We start from the raw sequence: 21279 nt of genomic DNA, 5'->3' as shown, positions 1-21279 counted from the left end.
CCCTTTTAATAACCCTTTTGGCTCACAGCTGTGCTGCTGTCAGAGCTCCTGTCACCGTTCTGCCAGATTGCATGTTTGATTGCTGGATGTTGTACAGAATCTTTTTTACATATGCTTGACCAGACTGGAACCTTTACAGCCCCAGAGGTAGAATTGCAAGTGTCATGTAAATCATTTGTCAAAAAGGGACATTTATTTTGTGTAAGAGAGATGGCATTCAGTTTTCTTTCAGAACAAGCTCTCTGACCTTCGTGCTTCAACCCTAATACAATTCTAAGTGACGTGATGAAACACATGGATTGTTCAAAAGATGGACGTGACGTCACGTTTCTGACGAGCCATTGTGAAGCTCAGTGACAGTGGCTCCAGACAACGCCATCTTAGCTGTGATTCTGTCAAACTCCTGGCTAATCTGTGAGTGGGGCTGAGTTAGGACAAAGGAGGTCTTTTTGCTGAAACCTTGGTGCTAGCTGTCCCTTATTTTTGCATCACGTTGAGCCTCAATATAATTTAAGTGAGTTAAACAAAAACATATGCAAAGGGTTACAAACACTTGGGCTTTTTAGTATGGGGGTCTATGGGGATAGACTCACTCTTGGAACCAGCCTGAAGTGGCCACTTGAAGAACTGCAGTTTTTGGCACTTCCACGTTGGCTTCATTTTTCAGCCCTGGATGTTTTGCATCTTCCTTATCCCCCCGATACTTTACACATAGACACACGTGCATACACACACACACACACACACACACACACACACACTCCTTGTGAGGACCCTCATTGACATGATGCGTTCCCTAGCCCCTTAACCCTCAAACAGACCTTTGAGGTTGTGAGGACCGGCCAAAACTTCCTGACCATGTCCTCGCTCTGTTGGGTAAAAACTTCTTACAGTCCTCACTATGTAGCAAGTCTATGTACGCACACACAAGGCCATCTATCACACACACTGTCAGTTGAACAGTCTAGCCAAATTAGCAAGTCTATTTCTAATTTAACACCGTCTTTGTTATGGTAATTATGATCTAAACTCTCCTGGTGTGTCGCTGCAGAGGTTTGATGAAATTGTGCTTCTGTTTTTGCCTCTTGAGTGTGAGCGAGAGAGCGAGCCTAAAAGACTGTGTGAATTTTTTAAAAGATATTTCAGGATATAGGTTGCTGGAGTTGAGTATTGCCGCGAAGTTTTGGTACATGCTCTGCTTTTTTCTCCCTCTGTTATCATGTTAACTTCAGTTTAATTGTGTCGATCGTTAGGAAAACACTCAGTACGTCCATATGAAGCTGAACAGCACTGGAATTGTGCTCGAGGAAACTTGTTGTTAGAAGTACATTAAGACTGCTTCTCCTTCTTCTGAATGATGTTCCCTTTGACTTTTGAAATCTTTTTGATGTGGAAGCAATTGGTTTTCTGACAGAAGCTTAAAAGGGAACTTATGTTAGAAACTTAATAGACTCCCTGGTGATTTAAGCATTCCATATTCTCTGTAAAAATTTCCGCTTCAACCATCCAAGGTTTTTTTTGCATGCATGTGTTGAAAAGCCACACGACATGAGAACTTGAGCACTGACACTTTCTTCATCATGAAGCGTTTCTTCTCTATTACCAAACAGCATAGATAGGCTAACCTGCGGTGCAGCCCATTAGTATTTCATGTCTTGAGAGAACAAAGCTTGACAGCGGTGCCTCTTACTTAGAAACATCATCCCAGAGATCAGAACAGAGTTAAAACATTTAAAGTAAAACATTTAGACATTATATATTTACACCCCCTAACCCCATTTTTAAAAATTCACTTTTCAGTCCAGCATTTCAGATTTAATATGAATGTTTTGCTGTGTGCCCTCGCACTGACTGCGTGTGGTTCTCTTCTTATGTCTGTCGAATCTCGCGCAGCCATGTGAACCATTTCACGGGAATCGTGTATCAGAGTGTGCTGCTGTCTCAGAAGCAGCCAGTCAGAACTGTCAGCATGGATGAGTCTGTTCAGCCCAACACATCCCCTGCTCAGTGGCCAGGTAAAACAGCCCACCCAAACACTTTTTTTTTTTTTACCTGAATTAAAAAACAAACAAACAAATTTTTCTAATTGTCAACATGAAAAACACCCAAACCAACAATGTGTAAACAGCGCATCATAAAAATGTTTGTAAATTTGAGTGTGTGGATGACCTCCCCTGTTCTTTTGTTTGGGGTTGTGCACATTATCCTTTTCAGCCTTATGTTGACTTACTACATTCTGCTTTGTTTCATGAAATGCAAACATGATCTTGGTGTCTTTTTTTTTTTTAATTCTGCAGTCTTTCTCTCATCTGTCCTTTCTCTCTGCCTTTCTTCCCCTCCCTCTCTTCAGGTATCGCCTCTCTGATTCGCCTGCTGAGCTCAGCAGGTGAGGAGAGCCAGCCGGGCTTGGCTGTGTTGCTCTGTGAGATCCTGACTGCTGTCTTCCTCAGTCTGTTTGTTCACGGCATGGCTACTCACTCCAGCAATGAGCTGTTCCGCATCGCGGCCCATCCCCTCAACAGCAAGCTTTGGGTGACGGTGTTTGGAGGAGGCGCCCGTATCCCTGTCATAGAGAAACCCAACAGTCCAACAAGAACACCCCCACCAGGTTTGTCGGGATTAGGTTGGCCCATCTAGTTTTTCTGACGATCTGCCTGAGTGGATGTCTCTCTGTGTGAGGTTTTTCTTTTGGAGGTGACCCAGCAGCTAAATCAAATCAGTCCTGCTAAATTAATTGGGTTCCTGTCTGTAGGTCATAGTGAAATCCATCAACCTATTAGTGTGGGAGCTATTTCCCTCACACCCTGCCTGTGCTACTCTCTCATTGTTGGCAGAGGAAATCTGATGTAATCCAACTGTAACTCCAGTTTATTTGACAAAATGCCTTTCTAACTGCTTCTTATACACTGTTTTTAGGAAGATATTTCAATATTTAAAGCTGATGAAATTGTCATTAGCAGGCTTGGGGCACAGTGGCATGCAAAGGTTTGTGCAACCCTGGTCAAAATTTCTGTTACAGTCAGTAGTTAAACAAAGATGAAGATGGACTTTCAAATGGATTTTCAAAATTCATAAAGTTAAAGATGAACCATCCTTTTAAATATTTTAAGCAAGATTAGTGCATTATGCTTGTTTTGTTCGTTTTTAGAGGGGGGAAAAGGAAGGAAACAGCTGGCAAATGTTTGGACAGCCCAAGAGATTTGAGCTCTAAGATAAGTTTTACCAAGGTCTCAGATCTTATTTAGCCAATTAGGACTATGGCTTGTTCACAATCACCATTAGAGAAGGGCAAGTGTTGCATATTTCAAAGCTTTATAAATACTGTGACTCCTCAAACCTTGTCCCAACAATCAGCAGCCATGGGCTCCTCAAAGCAGCTGCCTAGCACTCTGAAAATTAACATAATTGATGCCCACAAAGGGAGAAGGCGAAACGACGACAGCAGAACGTGTTCATGCAGTCCTAATGTAATTAAGAGGAACGTTGGAGGTCAAGTTGACGTCTGGAAGACCAGATCCCAGCCCAGCCTTTTGAAACAGTGCTTTCACACAGCCAGACTCAAAAAGGTTTGAGTGAGAGAATTGCTCATAGGATTGATAGAAAGTCAAAACAAAACCCCCTCTTGACTTCAAAATACCTTCAGGAAGATTTAGCAGACTTCACAGTGGTGGTTCACTGTTCTACTGTGCACAAATATGACCTTCAAGGAAGATTCATCGGTAGAAAACACAAAATTCAGCATCAGAAGTTTGCAAAGAAACGTCTGAACAAGCCTGATGCATTTACAAAAGAAGGCCTGTGGACTGATGAAGTTAAAACAAAACTTTCTGGGTGCAATGAGGAAAGGAATGTTTGGAGAAAAAGGATGCAGAACTTGAAAAGAAAGGAAGCAAGAAAGGAACAGCTGCCAAGTATGAAGGTGGATCGATCATGCTTAGGGCTTGTGCCACAGCCAGTCGTGTCTGAATGCACAAAGGAGAATGGGTGAAAATCCCCCAAACAACAACTGAAAGACTGGCTACAAAAAGCATTTACAAGCCGTGGTGGTTGGCAGAGGTGGAGTTTCTGTGAAGTACTGAACATGCAGGGTGCCCAAAAGACGTAAATAAAAAAGTAATGTTGCTTAAAATATTGAAGAAATCTGTCATTTTTAACATCATGCTGTTTGGAAATCAGGTCATCTTTGGCTCACTCAGTTATTCACAGTAACAGAAATTTTGACTAGCGGTACCTAAACTTTTGCAAGCCACTGTATGTATTGTACAGGATGTGACAGCTCGTGACAGCAGCTGAAAACACTTTCTCTCGACACCCCAGCCTCACCGAGCGGCTCAGACAGGAAGTCGAGACGCTTCAGACTTCTGTCATCGCGCAGTGGATCCAGAGAGGAGTCTGGAATAGAGCGGGAGGGTCCATCCAGTCCCAAGCATGGCCCTGTGGTGGAACAGGAAGCTACCTCCATATTTAAAGAACGATTCATCCCTCCAGAGCTCAGCATTTGGGATTACTTCATTGCCAAGGTAATCCAGAGAAAAAGTCTTGAGTGTATTGACTTTTCAGATAATAGTTCATATTCAGCCTTCATGTATAGCAGCATAATTATATTTTATCCATACTATTGTAGGGTTATAGTTAATATTATGTTTATCTGCTGTAAAAGAAAGCGTATGTTGTTTTTCATACCTGTCTAAGTCTTATTCATTATTGTTGCTGTTGTGTTCTTGTGTCTTTTAGCCTTCATTGCCACCGTCAGAAAGCAGAATTGAGTATGACTCGGAGGAGAGCCAGGGCAGTCAAGATGAAGAAGAGGAGGATGATGAATATGAAGATGTGTTTGACCCCAACTCTCCACAAAGAGAGCATTCAAACCACAATTCATACAGGTAATGACAGTGCTGAGCGGGTATTACTGCAGAGAGTGACTCATCTTCACCTCAATTCAAGCTGTCAGGAGTAAACCTGTATGTATTTATGTCTTTCTGTTGACTTAGTATTCAGTCGTCCTGCCTCTAAATTTTGCTCTACATTTAGTCTGAATCTTTATGGCACCAGTTCTTTTGAAGGCAGCCTTGGAGCCATTTATTAACAGTAATAGTAATTGATTTCTAATGGCTTCTTTTCCTCCCAGTTGGTGTTTGATGCGTCTGGCAATGGTTCAGCTGGTGTTGGTCAACCTCAAATCCTTTTACCCAATGGCTGGATATGATCTATTAGGTAAACACTAAATTACACCACACACCCTCTGATGTACTAACGTCCAGGATGTAGCTAAGTGGCGCCCCATTTCTCACTGCCTGTCTTACCTCATCGTATTGCCATCTTGCTGCTTCGATTTACCACAGATCTGCCTGTGGGCTCTCCTCTGTGTCACGCCGTACTGAAGACACTGCAGCGCTGGGAGCAGGTGCTGCAGAAAAGGCTGGAGATCTTCGGGGGCCCTCCTTCCAAGTACATCTCCACCCACCTCCAGGATGAAACACCTGGTCCCGCCCTGCTCAGACACAAGGCCCTGTATGAACCGTCCAACACCCCGTTCAGGTACCACCGTGAGCTGGGTAACACAAGTTAAAGAAGGAGTATGAGAAGTTTTAAATGTATTGGTTTTATTTAGGTTGAATTTGAAGTCAGTCTGCCTTCGTGTGTTTGGTAATCTACATGTTTCTGTTCTGTCAGGGCCTGAAGGAAATTTATGTTTTTACATAAACAAAGCAATTGACTTGTCGTTTATGATATTGCTTCAAGCCTACAGATAATACCCTTCAGCTTCTAAACATCCTTAATTAATGTCAACATGACCCTGTTTAATTGATTACAGTTTGCCTTCAGCACCAAATATTTCCGTGCAACACATCCATACCATTAAATGTATTTCTATGGATCTTCAAGATCTCCATAGATGAAACGTTTTGCCCTTCAGCAGTTGGGACCCTTGTAGATTTCCACATGGCTCGTACAGTGCGTACTGTAGGGATTCACTGTTCTTGGAGGAACATCAGTTGCTGCATGTGCTTTTATTGTGTTTTGCCTTAAGCACCAGATATGTGGAGTTTTCAGATCAGCACCAATGGCCCGAGTCAGAAATAATATTTTCCAACACATTTTGCTGTGCTTCAGTGAACTGATACAGCTAATTTAATGAGCATTAGTGTTAATATGCGAGAGGTGTTCTGTTCGTTTCAGGACGAGCCACCCTTCAGCGCTGCCAGTGAAGCGTCTGTGGCAGTTTCTGGTCAAACAGGAACAAGTACAGGAGACTTTCATCAGACACATCTTTACCAAGAAACGGGACCCGAATGAGGTACGCCGTGTTAACAACATGCCACCCACTGCATGAACTGTCTCCATGTTGCACAGCTAGCACACTGTAACTCTCACTGAATAACACTTTAACTATTTTTTCTCTGATAAAATCCACAACATGTCTCTGTATTTATCGCCAGGCACACTGCATTGTAATTGCTTTCACATCCCTGTTGTGCTTTTATTGTTTCTGCATGCCAACCACATGTTTTATTACTGCCCCCAGTTGCATGTTGATGCTGTAATTTTATTCAAATAATTACACCCTGTTTGATTAACAGCATAATAATTCAGTTTCCGTGTGTGTTTGACTGCATGGTTCATCACTGGTTGTTGAATGCTGTGTGTGTTTTGTGCGTGCGTGCGTGTTTCTGTTTGTTTGTGTGACTACCCTGCGCTGCTTCCCCAATCATTAAAGTCGGGTGAGGACCAGACTGACAGTATGAAATGTTCAGGGATGGAGGAGACAGGAAACCATCAGGTACTGCTGCTTCAGATAAACTGGGACTCATGGTGTCGGGGTGGGGGATGGGCTGGGCACCAAATCTCAGTTCTGGCCCAACTGTGTCTGTAACCATAAGCACTGAAAACTGAAACCAAAATTATTTCATTAGATCATCACTCTTACTCACTTATTCGTTGATCTCACATTTCCTGATTTCCAAAAAAATTTTTTATGTGTGTTTATATTCAGTAAAGTGAGGTATCGGCACTGATATTTGAAAACGTCAAACAATGCCCAGCCCTGTGGTGTGACACGGCCGTTCTTGTGGTGGTAGAGTCCGGGAGATTATAATCCTGAAAATTGAATGTCTCATAAATAAAACCATGCCATTGAGTATAATTAAAAAACACCTTTAATCTCTTAGGAAATGACCAGCGCTCTTCACCGTATGTGACAGGCAGAGGCCTAAATTTCAGAGAACCAGGCTGCAGCAGGAAATGGCATTGTTTTATCTGACAGTTTTCTGTCGCATGTTCACAAAAATGTGTGACATTTTATTTATTAACAAATACTACTTCTGATATGTCAAGACCACTTAATAAATAATCTGTATAGATGTTGTGAAACCTTATGAAACATACCTCACATCACCACACTGCAGTGTGGGTGGCACAAACTACCACTGATTAGATATGGGAGCATGCACATCACGTGCCATGTATTTGCCTGCCGCAGTAGAATGGTAGATGCAGCCTGTCACATATAATCTGAGAAACATAAAAATTGTGATCTTGACAGAATTACAGCACATGTGTTTTCTGGGCCATGAACTCTGTATGTTCCTGTCAGTGTTTGATATTAATCTTACATTTAGCTATCTGAATATTCATGTGAATATGAGCCATAAATCTTAAATTGCACTGTACACTGATGCTTCATAGAGGTTTTCTAATCTTCTGGCTCACTCAGTGCAAGCTGCCACGTTGTAGCTACTCCATTTGACTGCGTGTTAATTAACCCAGTCTCTCAGAGGACGAGCTATGAAGCTGAATAGCTTCTGATTAATGGGCCCAACACTGTCGCAGTGAATCTGCATCCCACAGGGATTATGTGCTCTGTGAAAATGGCAAACCACCATATTTAGATTTCTGCAAGTCAAGTTGTACTTTATTCCATCTGACAGAAAAAGACATGGTCTTTTCCCCTTGAATAAATGCTGTAAAGACTTTAATTCAATCTCATGCTCAAAGAATGCCTGTCTCATTTTGATCAAATTTAACATCAAAATTTAGCATCTCTATACAATATAAAGAGCGACAGTATATCCTACTCTGCATACATCTCATAGGACCTCTATGGCACAGTGTGCATGTGCTCATGCCATCTAATGGTACTAATTCAGTTATGTGTGCTGCTGTGGTTAACTGTGTGTCCTTATGCACCTCACATGACCTCTGCTAACCCCCAAAGGCAAGTCAAACAAACACCATAGAGTACTTGGATCACAAAGTATAGTGCAGTAATAGTGCATTCACATGCTCCTCAGAGGGTCTCATTTCCTGAGTTCGTTCCCCCGCCTTTGTTTTTACATCGTAATGTGGAAAGAACATGGACACTACAAAGAAGATCTATAGAAGATATATTCATGTCAAATTTCCCAGGCAGGGGACCTCATTTTTCCCATTATTCCAACATTATGTGAATGCACTGTTAGCTTGAGCCCTTGTTCTTTTATAACATCAGCTCTGTTATCTTCTACAGCAAATGATTTGACATTTCATTCATCAACCTCTGTCGTGGGTCTTGTCAGGCCATGATTCTGTGGCATGAAGGGAAATGTATTTGAAGTTATGGCTGTTTTGTCTGCAGGGAATGTTAACCAACATTTCAGCTGTAATGATTGAGTCTCCATGGGTGTGTGTGTGTTCGTCTGTGCAGGGTGAGTCAGATCTGGGCTGCCCTGGAGGAAAGGCACGCATCATTCACAAGGAATCTGACATCATCACAGCCTTTGCCATCAACAAGGTACGACTATTTGACACAGATGTCACTGAACAACACAACCCAATATGAGAAAAGCATAGTGTGTCTCCAACTAAGGCCTGGTTTGACAATCTGTCTGGTCAGTACCGGCCTGTTTATTTAAAACTCAGAATACACAGCTCCAGTATAATGTGTATGATTAACTGTTTTATATGTGCTGTATTTCTATTGAAGCAGTAATCTCTGCTTTAAAGTCATTCTGAGAAAACATTAAATACATATATATACGGGCATGACTTTCATCAGTGCAAAAACATTCAAATCTTACTTGTATATATCGGGAAACTGCACACAAGCAGCAAAGTAAACTGTTTCATTAACCCTCTGTAGGAGCTGGTGCATTCCTCCCCAGTGTTACCGCTCACCAACCTCATTTCCAGCTGCAGCAGGCAACTCTATTTAGTGAAAGAGCTCTAACCCACTGTATGCTATCTGTCTGGCACCAAATGGCAGACAGTTAACGACTAGCTCTTGCACATGGTGGAGTGTTTAGCTTAGTGTTTAGTGTTTTTGTGTTGTGTGTCTCCAGGTTTAAGTGGTTTCAGGCCTGCTGTGTATGGTAACAGTGCTTTCCACTGTGGTAAAACAGATTTGCTACTTACCAATTAAATTAAATTTTGTATGTTGTTTTTGAAGTTTTAGTTTCTCTTTGACCAATGCACCTTCAAATTCAGAGCACACAGTTCAAATTCAGAACAAATAAGAAACTGTTTTGGCCAGTGGCACAACTCTTATGCCATATCCTCGTCCCTTTGATGTTGTTGAGCCCGTGTTCTCTTTGTCTGATATTTAAAGAGGCTCACACTGCCTTGAATGTAGCTGTTTATGTAAAGGGAAGCAATGGCGCTGGCTTCTTCTCGACAACAATCAAAGGAAGGTGCCCCCCAGGTCGTCATTAAAAGCAGAACTTATGGTTCTCTCACCACAGGCAGAATAGAGTTGGATAAAGTGTTTGTCTCACTCTTGTGGACCTTCTAACTTTTTCAGATTTTGCACATACATTAAGCCTCATCCTTTTTTCTTTTTTCTTTTCACCCTATCCTCTCTGTCACCGGCCTCTCTCCTTCCCCACCTCCTGCCTCTGTCCGTCCCCCAGGCAAATCGAAATTGTTTAGTCATGGCCTCCACCCATGACATTCAGGAGTTGGATGTGTCATCCATCTTGGCCACACAGATCTTGACGTGGATCGATGATGATGAGGCTGAAACCAAAGGGTAAGAGAGTGATCTGTGTGTGTTTGTGTGTGCATGCTGGGCTTGTTGAGGCCAACGGCTGTGAGGGTTCATCCAGAGTAACATCAAGTCACCTTTTCACCCTCATACCAACAGAGCTAAGCTGAGTGTGGGCCTGTTGCAATGTGATTGGTTCTGTAATCACCGTGTAGGTGGTGTATATGCATCTGCATTGTGTGCCCATGTTTGGATGGATATACATATGGAGATGTGGATATAGCCAGCAAAAAAGTTTTCTTGTAAACAGGACAATGTTTGCATGATTTTGCTATTTTTCTCTGAGGATCATTATGAAAATACATAATATACCTAACAGTTATTTTGTCTCCATAGTGTTGGTAGTGATGACTTCCTGGTGGTCCATGCACGCGACGACTTTGCAGCCCTCCACGGCACCACACCGTACACTCACAGCAGCCCCGGCACACCCATCAACATGCCGTGGCTGGGTGGAGTGCAGACGGGCCGGGGTGCATCTGTGGTGAGCTCTAGACCTGAATTTGTATGTGATGGTATTACCTGAGCTATTTTTTGTTTTTTCTTTATTGTCTTCCTTATGATTACCTTTGATTAAAGGACCATACATACAGAGCCAAATCTTCCATAGTTCAGCTGGGGATGTTCCTAACGACTCATTTCCCCGATCTTTAAATGGACGTTTAAACTTAGACTTCTTCACTGATCAAAAAGTAGGAAAACAGTCAAAATTGAACATTGAAATACTGTGTGTATTATAAGAGCTATTTGAATCACATTCAGTCACAAAAATGATTGGCACATTAATCAATTCTGAAAATAATTGTTAGTTGCCGCCCTAATTTTTTGATTTTCTGCCTTGTTGAAGCCTTCACTTAATCTCTGTGCATCATGAAAATATGTATAAAAAGTCTTGACACTCACACAGTGAACATTTTGTCATCATTATTTCTGTTTCTATTTGTAAAATGCTATTTTATGGTTGTACAATGTTGAAAGAAAGTGCAGAGTCTCCGATGTTGGAGCATCTCTAAATGTATGAGCTTTAAAATGAGCAGTAGGGTCTCTGATGCTTCGACAGACAGTGCAGTGATGATTGTCATGGCTTCAGTATACTCCTCAGTGCTGATGATGCCTGTTGCTGTGGATCTGTCCTTCTTTGTACTCAAAGCAAAATCCTCAAAGCAGTTTAAATGACTAATTAATAATTCATCTTTCTTTCTGGGCTCAGTTTGCCAAAAGCACCATGGCTGCTAACATTAGCTTCCCTCATTGACTTACAAAAGAACAACGATGTTGCTGACTCCAGCAGCATCAGCTGGTGAGACACCAGGCCCAAACCTCGATCATTTTTATGCTTTTTTAATGGTAAAATCTGTAATAGCTGAGCAGAGAAACTTGGCGTTAGCGGTGGGGAGGAAGATTGATTTGATTTCGGTGGTAGCGGTGTTGTTGAATCGAGTAGTTGTGAGTCATGTTTGCTGATATTAACAAGCTTGCTCATTGCTCTTGATATGCAGACTGGACAGTAAGAGCCACTCTGCTTCGTAATTATTTTACCAACCAGTCAGGCGGTGTGCTCAGGAGTGGAGCAGAATACATTCAGAGACAATAATAAATAAATCTGTGGCACTCATTGCTGTTAATCCGCTTCTCTGGGCCACCACTCATAATACAGTACAGAAAATACTGAGCTGCAGTCTATTAAGACAGCTTATGCTATGTGATGTTAGAACAGCCATCCATTCATGCAGGAGCTTAAATACAGTGTTAAATATATCCACTCTGGCTTCATAATTATTAATTCTTTTAAGTGATCAGATCAAGGCTCATTTGTAAATAGCATCTCAGAGCCAATCAAGGACTCCCAATCCCCAGTTTGGTGCTACCTTAGTGAACTCTTTACTGGTTGCATTTGAGATCTTTTTGATGAGGAGTGATCATTGTTATTGGTGAAAAAATCTGATATATCTCCCACAATTAATCAACCAGTCAGCTGCTTTTAGGGAGTATCTGAGCGTCCTGTGACATCATAATGCTCTTCAAAAACACTTTTCTGGCCATTAGTAGTAACTCAAAACATAGCCAAAACTCAGAAGGGCAGATTGTGAGCATATTCCGCATTTGGTCAGATACTGAATTGACGCTACTCTTGGGTGTCCACCTTGAAACTGTGCTGATTTTATAGATCTTCTGTGCTGCTGAAGATATGTGTAAAGCATCCACAGTTGGATGTTGTTGTACCATGTGATGAAGCTCTCCATCAGTCCTCTCTAAGAATAGTCTCTAAGTGAAGACATCATGTTTTTCACTGGAAATTACTTCACTAGAATCATACGCGTCAATATAGTGACTTCCATAACTTCCATTTTGCCAAATACCTTTTATGAAATCCCTCAAAGTCTTCACTACATATGTTACAGTATGAGTTTGGACAGGCATGGATGTGATTAGTTGGTGGTGGCATACAACTGAGAGGCGATAGTTCTAGTTACAGAAAAGTTAACACTAGTTTTACCACGTCAGACTTAGTAACACATCTGTTGCTCGTTGTTGTTCATTCACTCTTGTCCAGGGTCGTGTGATGTCATACATTACTCAGTTTTGCTCTGAGTTCAAGAACAAATCTTCAAGCTCACTTTGAAGCTGTTAATGAGATTCTTCTTATATCAAACAAGTCTGAAATGTTTTTTTTTTTTAAAAAAGCCTCAAAGCCACAACCAAAAAAATAATGAGGCTGGCATGTCGAAGTCCATTTCCCAGTCGATTTGTGTTTATATCGAAACCTGAGCCCGAGCCTTACTTTAACCCAACCAGTAATGAATCACTTTGCTTGAGCAGAGTCGTACTGATGAGTGTTTATGTCTGGATTAACTGTGAGGACAGGGCCAAGTATCCCTTGTGCCCCTGATGGTTAATTAAGGCTTCAAAAGCAAGTTGAATATCAAACTTCAGCAGTCCTCCAATGTCTCAATCAAGTAGTAATATTTATGTAGATGACAAAAAAAACAACTCACTTTAACAAATGAGGAAGTCAGCAACGAATGTATTCTGTGTGAGAAAGGCTTTAGAGTAGTGTAATATTGTTGTAACTGTGTACTATTACAAAGCAGTGTGCTTGTCCCTGTTGTAAGAATTCCCCTCTATCATAATGCATTGTTTTCTACTAATGTTGGCTAAGAACTAAGAACCTCCTCCTCCTCATTTTTTCTTCTCCCAGATGATCAAGAGAAATATCAACAATGTGAGGAGAATGACCTCCCATCCCACTCTGCCTTACTGTAAGTACAGCTGGTATCTGTCAGAACTTATCTGCCTCTTAAAGGTGCGATCAGAGATATTTCTCACGTTAACAAGAGCCTGTAGAGGATGGTTGCATCACCCAAAAAGTTTCTCTTATACGGATGTTTAGCAAGTGGCAAACTTTTTGTTTCTTCCGGTCCCAGTGCTGCTGTTGATTTAGAAAAGGTTGAGTGAGCCCTACTTGTTACAGCCTTGTATTTTCCAGTCAGACGGCAGAGTGGGGATTTGCTTGTGAGGTGTTTGGGTGGAATAATTCCCAGCAGGTTGTAAGAGCTGCTGTTGAAGTGTGTGTGTGTGTGTGTGTGTGTGTGTGTGTGTGTGTGTGTGTGTGTGTGTGTGTGTGTGTGTGTGTGTGTGTGTGTGTGTGTGTGTGTGTGTGAAGTAAACCCTTTCCTTCAGCAAATATAAAATAGATGATTTTTGAGAACAAAGAAATGCCAAAACCTCATGTTGGGACCAGTACGCTCATGAAGATGTGATGGAAAATGAGCTGAACTGATCTTACTCTTTTTTTTTGTTCCCCCCTTCTGTTTTGCAGACCTGACTGGAGCTCAGGATGGTAGTGTGAGGATGTTCGAGTGGGGTCACTCTCAGCAGATCATCTGCTTCAGAAGTCCAGGCAACTCCAGAGTCACCAGGATACGATTCAACCACCAGGGAAACAAGGTTACAGAGTCACACACACACACTTTATTCTTTCTTTTCATGTCCATAAAGCAGTCACTGTTCCTCCTGGGGTCCACACAGAAACAACAGCAAGAAAAAGACCACAACTCAAAAAACACAGCTTCAGTCAGACAAGAAAATGCAACACAAAAATCAGAAAATAAGAATGTCAACAACCCATAAGCCAAAGAAGCCAAACCAGCAATAACAAAATAACATATTTGAGATTTAACAAATTGTGTTTGAGTTCCCTTTTAAAGAAAATCTGTTTTTAGCAGCACTTAACCAGATGACTCCTAACACCAGCGACCATCCGTCCATCCGTCATAACAGACGATGGAGCATATGCAGAACAGTTGCGTGACCTAGCGATGCCCTCACCGTGCACAGCCTGAACCGTTTGAACAGTGAACTGCCACCATTCAGACGTCAAACTATTCCGAGCTTTGCAACACGCCTCTGAGCCCGTCAGGTTCAGCAACATTTTCACACTTTTTCTCTCACAGCTTTGCCATTCAGGCACAAACCACAGTGGGGAGTTTGGCTTCAGCACACATTGTTCTTCAGCTGAGTGATTCAACCGCTCTGAACTCAGGCACTCGCCTCAAGCTAATAATTTCCTCAGATGGTGCCTCTCCTGTGCCAGTGCTATCTTATCTGCCTGTTCTGGCCGAAACAGTGAAATATGCATTTGAAAAAAAAGGGGGGGGGGGGGGACGAGAGGACATGCAGAGCACTTGATTTTAGTTATGTAAGTGGTGCTTGGACTTCTGAAGCCAGTGATAGGTTTGGGAAGATAATTTGAGGCCAGTCCAAATCACCTGCAGGTTCTTAGTGGGTGTGCAAACGCAGGAGGAGCGCCGGGCAATATGTTTTTGTCTGTCTGTGTAAAACAAAGCATAATTCTCACTTCATTTCAGCAAAGTCTGATATCTGCTCTCTGAATGTTTTGTGTAGTTTGGTATCGTAGATGCCGATGGGGGTTTGAGTCTCTGGCAAACCAACACAAGTGGAAACACCCCCAAACCGTATCTGGTAAGAAATCCACCGAGCCACGTTTGTTTTTCGCCTGCGTCTGTCTAGACCTTCTCAGTGTCCTCGCGCTTTCTTCCTGTCATTCTCATTTTTGTTCTCCGCTCTCCTGCTTCTCTATTACTGTCACTGTTACTAACCATCTCCTTTGTTTCTCTCTGCCAGACATTGCAGTGCCACAACAAGACAGCTCACGACTTTGTCTTTGTGGGCTCCTCCTCCCTCATCGCCACTGCGGGTCTCTCCACAGACAACAGGTACGAGAGGCTTGGAAGGCAAATTTTGTCTCCAGCCCCCCAAATGAATTCTGTTCCATCAACTTCTAATTAAAAGCTGAATCTTTTCCATTCGGCTCCACCGCACCGTGGCCAACAGGGATCATACCACATCCTTTGATGAAAACGGTAGAAGGATAGATAATAATTTGGTCTTTTTTGACTCCACAGGAACGTGTGTCTGTGGGACACTCTGGTGACTCCTGCGAACAGCCTTGTACATGGTAAGCAGCAGCACAAGAAATGCATTTGTTAAAAAATCTCTGTTTCCAGCTTGTGACATGTGAATATTCTTTGTCTTTTCTAATATTAAGCTGAATATCTTTGGATTTTGGGTCAAACAGACAAACAACTTTTAAAACATTCGCTTGATGGGCATCTTTCTCTATTTTCTGACCACATCCTCTCCTCTCTGTCCACCTTTTTGATTTCTTCTCTTAATACCTGATTCCATCACATTCCTTCTGATTTACCCATCTCATTCCCCACCCTTCCCCTTTCGCTTTCCAGCTTTCTGCTGCCACGAGTCCGGTGCTACCGTGCTCTCGATGGCGCCCAGGCAGCAGCTGCTGATCACAGGCGGGAGGAAGGGCTGGATCAGCATCCTGGAGCTTCCCCACAGGCACCAGCGGCAGAGCTTCCAGGCCCACGACTCGCCGGTCAAAGCACTGGCTGTTGATCCAACTGAGGACTGCTTTATCAGCGGATCATCCGAGGGCAACATCAAGGTATTTGTGCTGACTTCCTTTCCATTACTTTGCATCTCCATGTTAATTAATGTCATTAAAATAATTTCTGTTTAATAAATATGAAATTTTCAGAGGTATATTCAAGACAGGGCGATGTATGAATATTTATGAGCATTTGTTGGCAGCGTTCAAGGTCAGCAGCAAGTGGAAACCAGACAATTCGCTCGGTTGGAGAATTTTAAGTCATCGAGGTTCTGTGACTTTTTTTTTTTTTTTTTGGAAAGTCATTCATTTTATATGAGAGCTTCACCGGGAATAGTAATACCAAAAATTTTAAAAACAGTTTTGATCATTTGCTCTTCACAAAGTTGACCTGTGGCTGACTCAACAGTCCTGCAGGGGGTTTGGCCCTCAGGTGTGAATGCCTCTCCTCCTGCTCCACAGAGACAGTTTGCGCCTGCAGACTCAGTGTAAACCAGTGTTACACTCACGATTAACCACCTGCAGGGAACAACAGTGCGACTGAATGACGGAGACACACGCGTAAGGTGAAACGGGAAAAGGCAAAGGAAAGTGCTTTTGAGTGAACAGGCAGGAGACGTGAGCATCTTCAGCTCATATATTTTCAGAGACAGCGGGTCTTTCATCTTGTAGACTTGGATATGTTGGCGCAGATCACACAGCTGTCACTCCAAGGATGAAGCTGCTGCGTCACGCAGACGTACAAGAAATGGTGCAGTGCACATCTGCTTGAAATTCAAGTGACTGTCATTCTGGGTGATTGCTCACAAAAACCTCCGAAGCCGTGTCTGATGTCTCTCATCTGAAGTCATTAATCCTATATTGGCGGATTGAAAATTTAACATGGCTGGGCAAAACTATAAGAGCTTTTAAAGTGTTTGATGAGAGTCAGTGGAATAGTCTGCACTAATATGTACAGACTTATCAAATAGTAATGCTCTCAGGCAGGGAATATGCATCAAAAACATTGCACGGAGCTCAGCATGGCTCTCAGTGGACCCTCATTGGTTCTTACTAAAGCTGTAAATCTTTGAAAACAGGTCACAAATATATACTTTTGTTTTTTAAAAAGGCTTAACTTGAGTAAATAGTGTAACTGTTGGGGAGCATTTTCAACTGTGTATGTGAACCAGCGAGTGTTTAAAGCATCACGACAGCGTGCGTGGGATCAAGTAAAGGACGTGTGTGATGCCTCCATGAAATCATGGAAAGTAAAAACGATCCTGCTTATATAGTAGCTAACAAACTGTTCTTCAAACTGTCGCTCTCTCCCCCTTCGCTCTCCCCCTCGTCTTCTTCGTGACTGCTCCTCCTTCCACTTTCTGTTCAGCTTTGGTCTCATTTCCTCTCCGGTCCCCTCCTTCCCCCTGCAGCTCTCCCTCAGACCCACAGCCTGCCAACTTCTCCTCAGCTAACATGAATTTCTGACGTCCTCTCGTTCCTCTTCTTTCCGTTGGGCATTCAGAGTCACACACATCTAAAACCTGTGTGAACAGAAAGCTGTTTATCTTGGTTTTGGAAAGATATCAGCTCTTGTTCTTTAATGTTCTGTGCTGTTTCAGAGGATCTCTGTGTTAACTCTTCCTCTCTGGGCTCCTCAGGTTTGGAGCCTGGCCACGCAGTGTCCGCTCTACACCTTTCCCAGCGAACACGCCCGCCAGTCGCTGTTCAGGAACCTCGGCACGGGCGTCATGCAGATCGAGGTGGGCCCGGCCAATCACATCTTCTCCTGTGGCGCCGACGGAACCATGAAGATGAGGATCCTCCCCAACCGCTTCAGTGTTGTCAATAACAACAACAACCACGGCAACCTCAAGAACGATGTCAAGTTCATCATATAGACAAATGTAGAAAAATAAGGTGTTTCAAGCAATTTAATCGAATAATGTGAAGTGCATTTTTACGATCAAGCCCGCTGTGGAGATCCCTGATTGGAACAGTGGCTGTCATGGGTTCATTTTCAGGGAATGATGCCATGACAGAACAATGACATTATCAGTGTAAATGAAGTGGGATTATTGACTGGATTTACAGACTTACACAGAGTGAGAGCGTGTCGTCGTCTGATCCAGGGGACGAAGAGGGACGGTGGAAATGATCACACCTGCCGCGCTTTGCGTGGCACGAAAAGCCGACCAAACACGGGAGCCTCTACAAGTGTTAGAAACTGTAGTGGAAGTCAAGCTGGGCACAGCGTAATGACCGAGGGCACAGTCAGGAGACAGAAACCCAGCTGGAGATTCTCCAAAACAGACACTACGTGGAGACCCTGGTTTTTTTTGTTGTTTGTTTCTTTCTTTTGCACAAGCTGTAGAAGGAGCAGGAGCAACAAGAGACTGTGAAGAGTTTAAAACTGCAGCATTGTTCTTCTCATACAGCATCACCTTATTGATTAGCTCATATTAGTAAAGAGGTCATGATAGCGGAGGCTCCTCTGGAATCACTGCTGGAGTGTTCGGCCGATGAAATGCAGGAGAGAGTGTTCGCAGTGCACCGTGCGGGGATGGCGAGTGATCCCTTCAGGGGTCTGAACGTCCCCGCAAGACTGGACGACACTGATGAACCCGCTCAGCACAACGCAGTAAGGCCAGTGGACATCGTACAAAGCACATTATACCCAGTCACAAGGATTCATGGCGCATTCTGGTGCTCCACACACATTTATGAGCACAGAAGAAGAGCAGAGGACCAGGTTTTTGTCATGATCAAACCACACTTTAACCATTACAGGATGTCAATGTCATATCACTCATTGCTTCACATTTTAATTATAGGCTGATGGCTTCGCCCAGCCTGACGTGAAATGAACACTTTGATTTTATAAGGGTGGAAAGAATAAACACATCTTCAATTTAAAGCAATAGTTTGACATTTTGCTTTCTCGCAGAGGAGATTGATATCACACTGATGTTGCTCACTTCTATGTAAAGCAGCATCTAGCAGCTGGTTGGCTCAGACTGCTAAACGAACAACACAAAGCCGTTTTCCTCATTTCCAGTCTAAGCTAAGCTAACCTACCGCTGGCTAATGCTTCATATTTAACGGGTAGATGTGAGAGTGTCAATCTTCTCATGTATCATTAACTCTGCCAGAAAGCGAAGACGCGTGTTTCCCAGAATGTAAAAATATTCTTCAATTTGTGACTTGAGTTTACATGTGTGCCACTACACGTTTCCTTAGTCTTCATGGACGACCTGAATGCGCCATCTCTCTTACTCTATTTGCACATTAAAGTTAAGCTAAAGTATATGTAGTGTAATGCATATAAACTCTACAAGGCCGGATGGCAGTGAAGCAGTCCGAGCCTTTGGTAGTAAGATTAATATATAGTACGGTGTTTGTTTATCCCGGCCTAGATTTAACCAGTGGTATTATTATTAAGTGTCCTTAATCTTTGAAACGACTTCTGCCATGTTGGCACAGTACTAAAGTACTGTTGGTCCTGATAATGGTGATACTAAGTTGCACAGAGTAGCTTAAAGTTAACACGGCCCTCGTTAGTATGGGACACCATGAATAATCCATTTCCTGGCTGCTTTTGTTTTTTTTGAAATGTTCAGTTTAAGAGCGTGTAGCAGGAAACTTTGCTGTTGACAATGGAAAAGGGGGTGGGGGTGGGTGGGGCAGTTAAACAAGTTTTAATGAATACTCTGTTTTGTTTGTGATTTGTTTTATTCCAATAACAATGCACTTCCCTTTCATTGACTCCAAACTTTCATTTTCCATACGGACCATGATGGAAAACCGCCTTGGAAACAATATTGTTTGCCTTGTAGTCATCTTAATTTTATTAGCAGACTTGCTTTATCTGGCTTGCCATTCAGGTCCTTTGTCACAATTAATTACATAAGCTTTTTTTTTTTTTTTTACCATTAACTTTCTTTATATATCATCCAAATGCAGCACATTTGCCTTCAGTCCTTGCTTGAAAAATGTAGTCTAGGTTGGTGTGTAATACGATGCGTCTTCCACATAAATAAGGAAGAGGTTCAGCTGTCCTATAGCCGTTTAGTCTGAAGGAGTGTAATCCATCAAAGCCGACTACCCACAGAACCGTGCTGTGCTGCTGTAAGGAAACAAAAGTACATTAGCTTTGATTTCAGGGAGGATAAACTGAGGAAAACCTTTTCAATGAAGCAGATTTATGTATATATGTAGACGCATAGACAAGGCTTCTCATAATGATTGCATAATCTTAACGACTAGCCGTAGAGAAACAGTGGGCAATGACACAAAAGCCACTTTATGAAGAATATCAGTGTACAAATATAGGTATATTTATGAAATATGTTCACATTTAGGATCAGACTGATTGATCAAAAGTCACGTGTAATCTTATTTCCTGCTTTTTTTTTTCCTCCTCGTTCTTGGTTTCCCATGTCTTTTTCTCTCATGTCCTGACATGGGCTTGAAAAAACACACAGTTTTCCCCACATGTCACAGTGGTTGGAAAATGACGTGTACTCCTGCAGTAACTTGAGAATAAAATAATTTTTTATTAAAGCCAAACTGTATGTACTCTTACCGAAGCTGGAGAATAAAACACATACACGCAAAGCAAGCGCTTTTCCCCAAATACTGCTTCTAAACCGAATGAACGGATCAGCTTTACTGTGTCAGTGTAGCGTGGTGCAGCTGTTAGCGGGCGTTAGCAGACTAAACAAAACTCACTCTGTTCAACAAAACAAAGAAAAAAATCATATTAAACTCTGACTTCTTCCTTTTCTCCCTCTTCAATCTTGCAAATGTGAATTTGATCAGATAATTCTAATTTTATAATGAAGCTATTGTGTAAATCAATGTATAATATACAGAAAATGTACTGATGTAATAAAACAAAATGATGTAACACAAGCAATTTTTTTTTTTTTTTTGAAAACAAGCAGCATAATTTTCAATGAGCAAACGTTTTGTTGATGTTCATCTTTCACATCATCTTAGCTCCAGTAGGATGCATTTTATTAATTGTCACAAATGAGGGGAAATGTGGAAACATCCACACAAACTCTCCCTCCATTCTCCTTCCATTACCCATTCAGCAGTACTTTTTCAGTGAAAACCTTGTATGAACAATAAATGATGGAAAATGACTCATCTCAAGCCAAAAGAGCCACATGTTTATTAGATGCAGGTATATGAACACCGCAACAATTACATGTTTGTAGTCTGAGTATTTCCATTAGAGCAAACAAACCATTGACATCCATAATTGCGCTGATTAAGAAAAAGTCAAAATCGTTACTTTCAGTTAACTCTACATTTCATGAAGTTTCTGTTGTAATTGCAGGAATATAAA

General features: G+C 42.2%; 1 protein-coding gene across 3 annotated transcripts in view; it reads left to right on the top strand.

Annotated features, from left to right (window-relative positions):
* The window catches only part of LOC139332594 (dmX-like protein 1), a 52679-nt gene extending 31597 nt beyond the window's left edge, over positions 1-21082 (top strand). For 2 of the 3 annotated variants that reach the window (XM_070964636.1, XM_070964635.1), the window contains exons 34-51: positions 1894-2015; positions 2351-2608; positions 4318-4520; positions 4735-4883; positions 5129-5214; positions 5343-5538; positions 6181-6298; positions 6719-6781; positions 8684-8770; positions 9885-10003; positions 10355-10502; positions 13218-13278; positions 13839-13966; positions 14924-15001; positions 15164-15255; positions 15445-15497; positions 15784-16001; positions 17585-21082. In XM_070964636.1, the coding sequence (XP_070820737.1) occupies positions 1894-2015; positions 2351-2608; positions 4318-4520; positions 4735-4883; positions 5129-5214; positions 5343-5538; positions 6181-6298; positions 6719-6781; positions 8684-8770; positions 9885-10003; positions 10355-10502; positions 13218-13278; positions 13839-13966; positions 14924-15001; positions 15164-15255; positions 15445-15497; positions 15784-16001; positions 17585-17824 (2419 nt within the window). In that variant the 3' untranslated portion in view covers positions 17825-21082. The remainder of the gene's footprint in view (positions 1-1893; positions 2016-2350; positions 2609-4317; positions 4521-4734; positions 4884-5128; positions 5215-5342; positions 5539-6180; positions 6299-6718; positions 6782-8683; positions 8771-9884; positions 10004-10354; positions 10503-13217; positions 13279-13838; positions 13967-14923; positions 15002-15163; positions 15256-15444; positions 15498-15783; positions 16002-17584) is intronic. The other variant, XM_070964637.1, reaches the window with a different exon arrangement.
* Positions 21083-21279: the final 197 nt, after the last annotated feature.

This window comes from Chaetodon trifascialis, chromosome 6 (assembly GCF_039877785.1).
Source record: "Chaetodon trifascialis isolate fChaTrf1 chromosome 6, fChaTrf1.hap1, whole genome shotgun sequence".
Classification (NCBI taxonomy): Eukaryota; Metazoa; Chordata; class Actinopteri; order Chaetodontiformes; family Chaetodontidae; genus Chaetodon; species Chaetodon trifascialis.
Note: the sequence above shows the minus strand (reverse complement) of the source record. Positions and strands in the feature narration are given on the sequence as shown.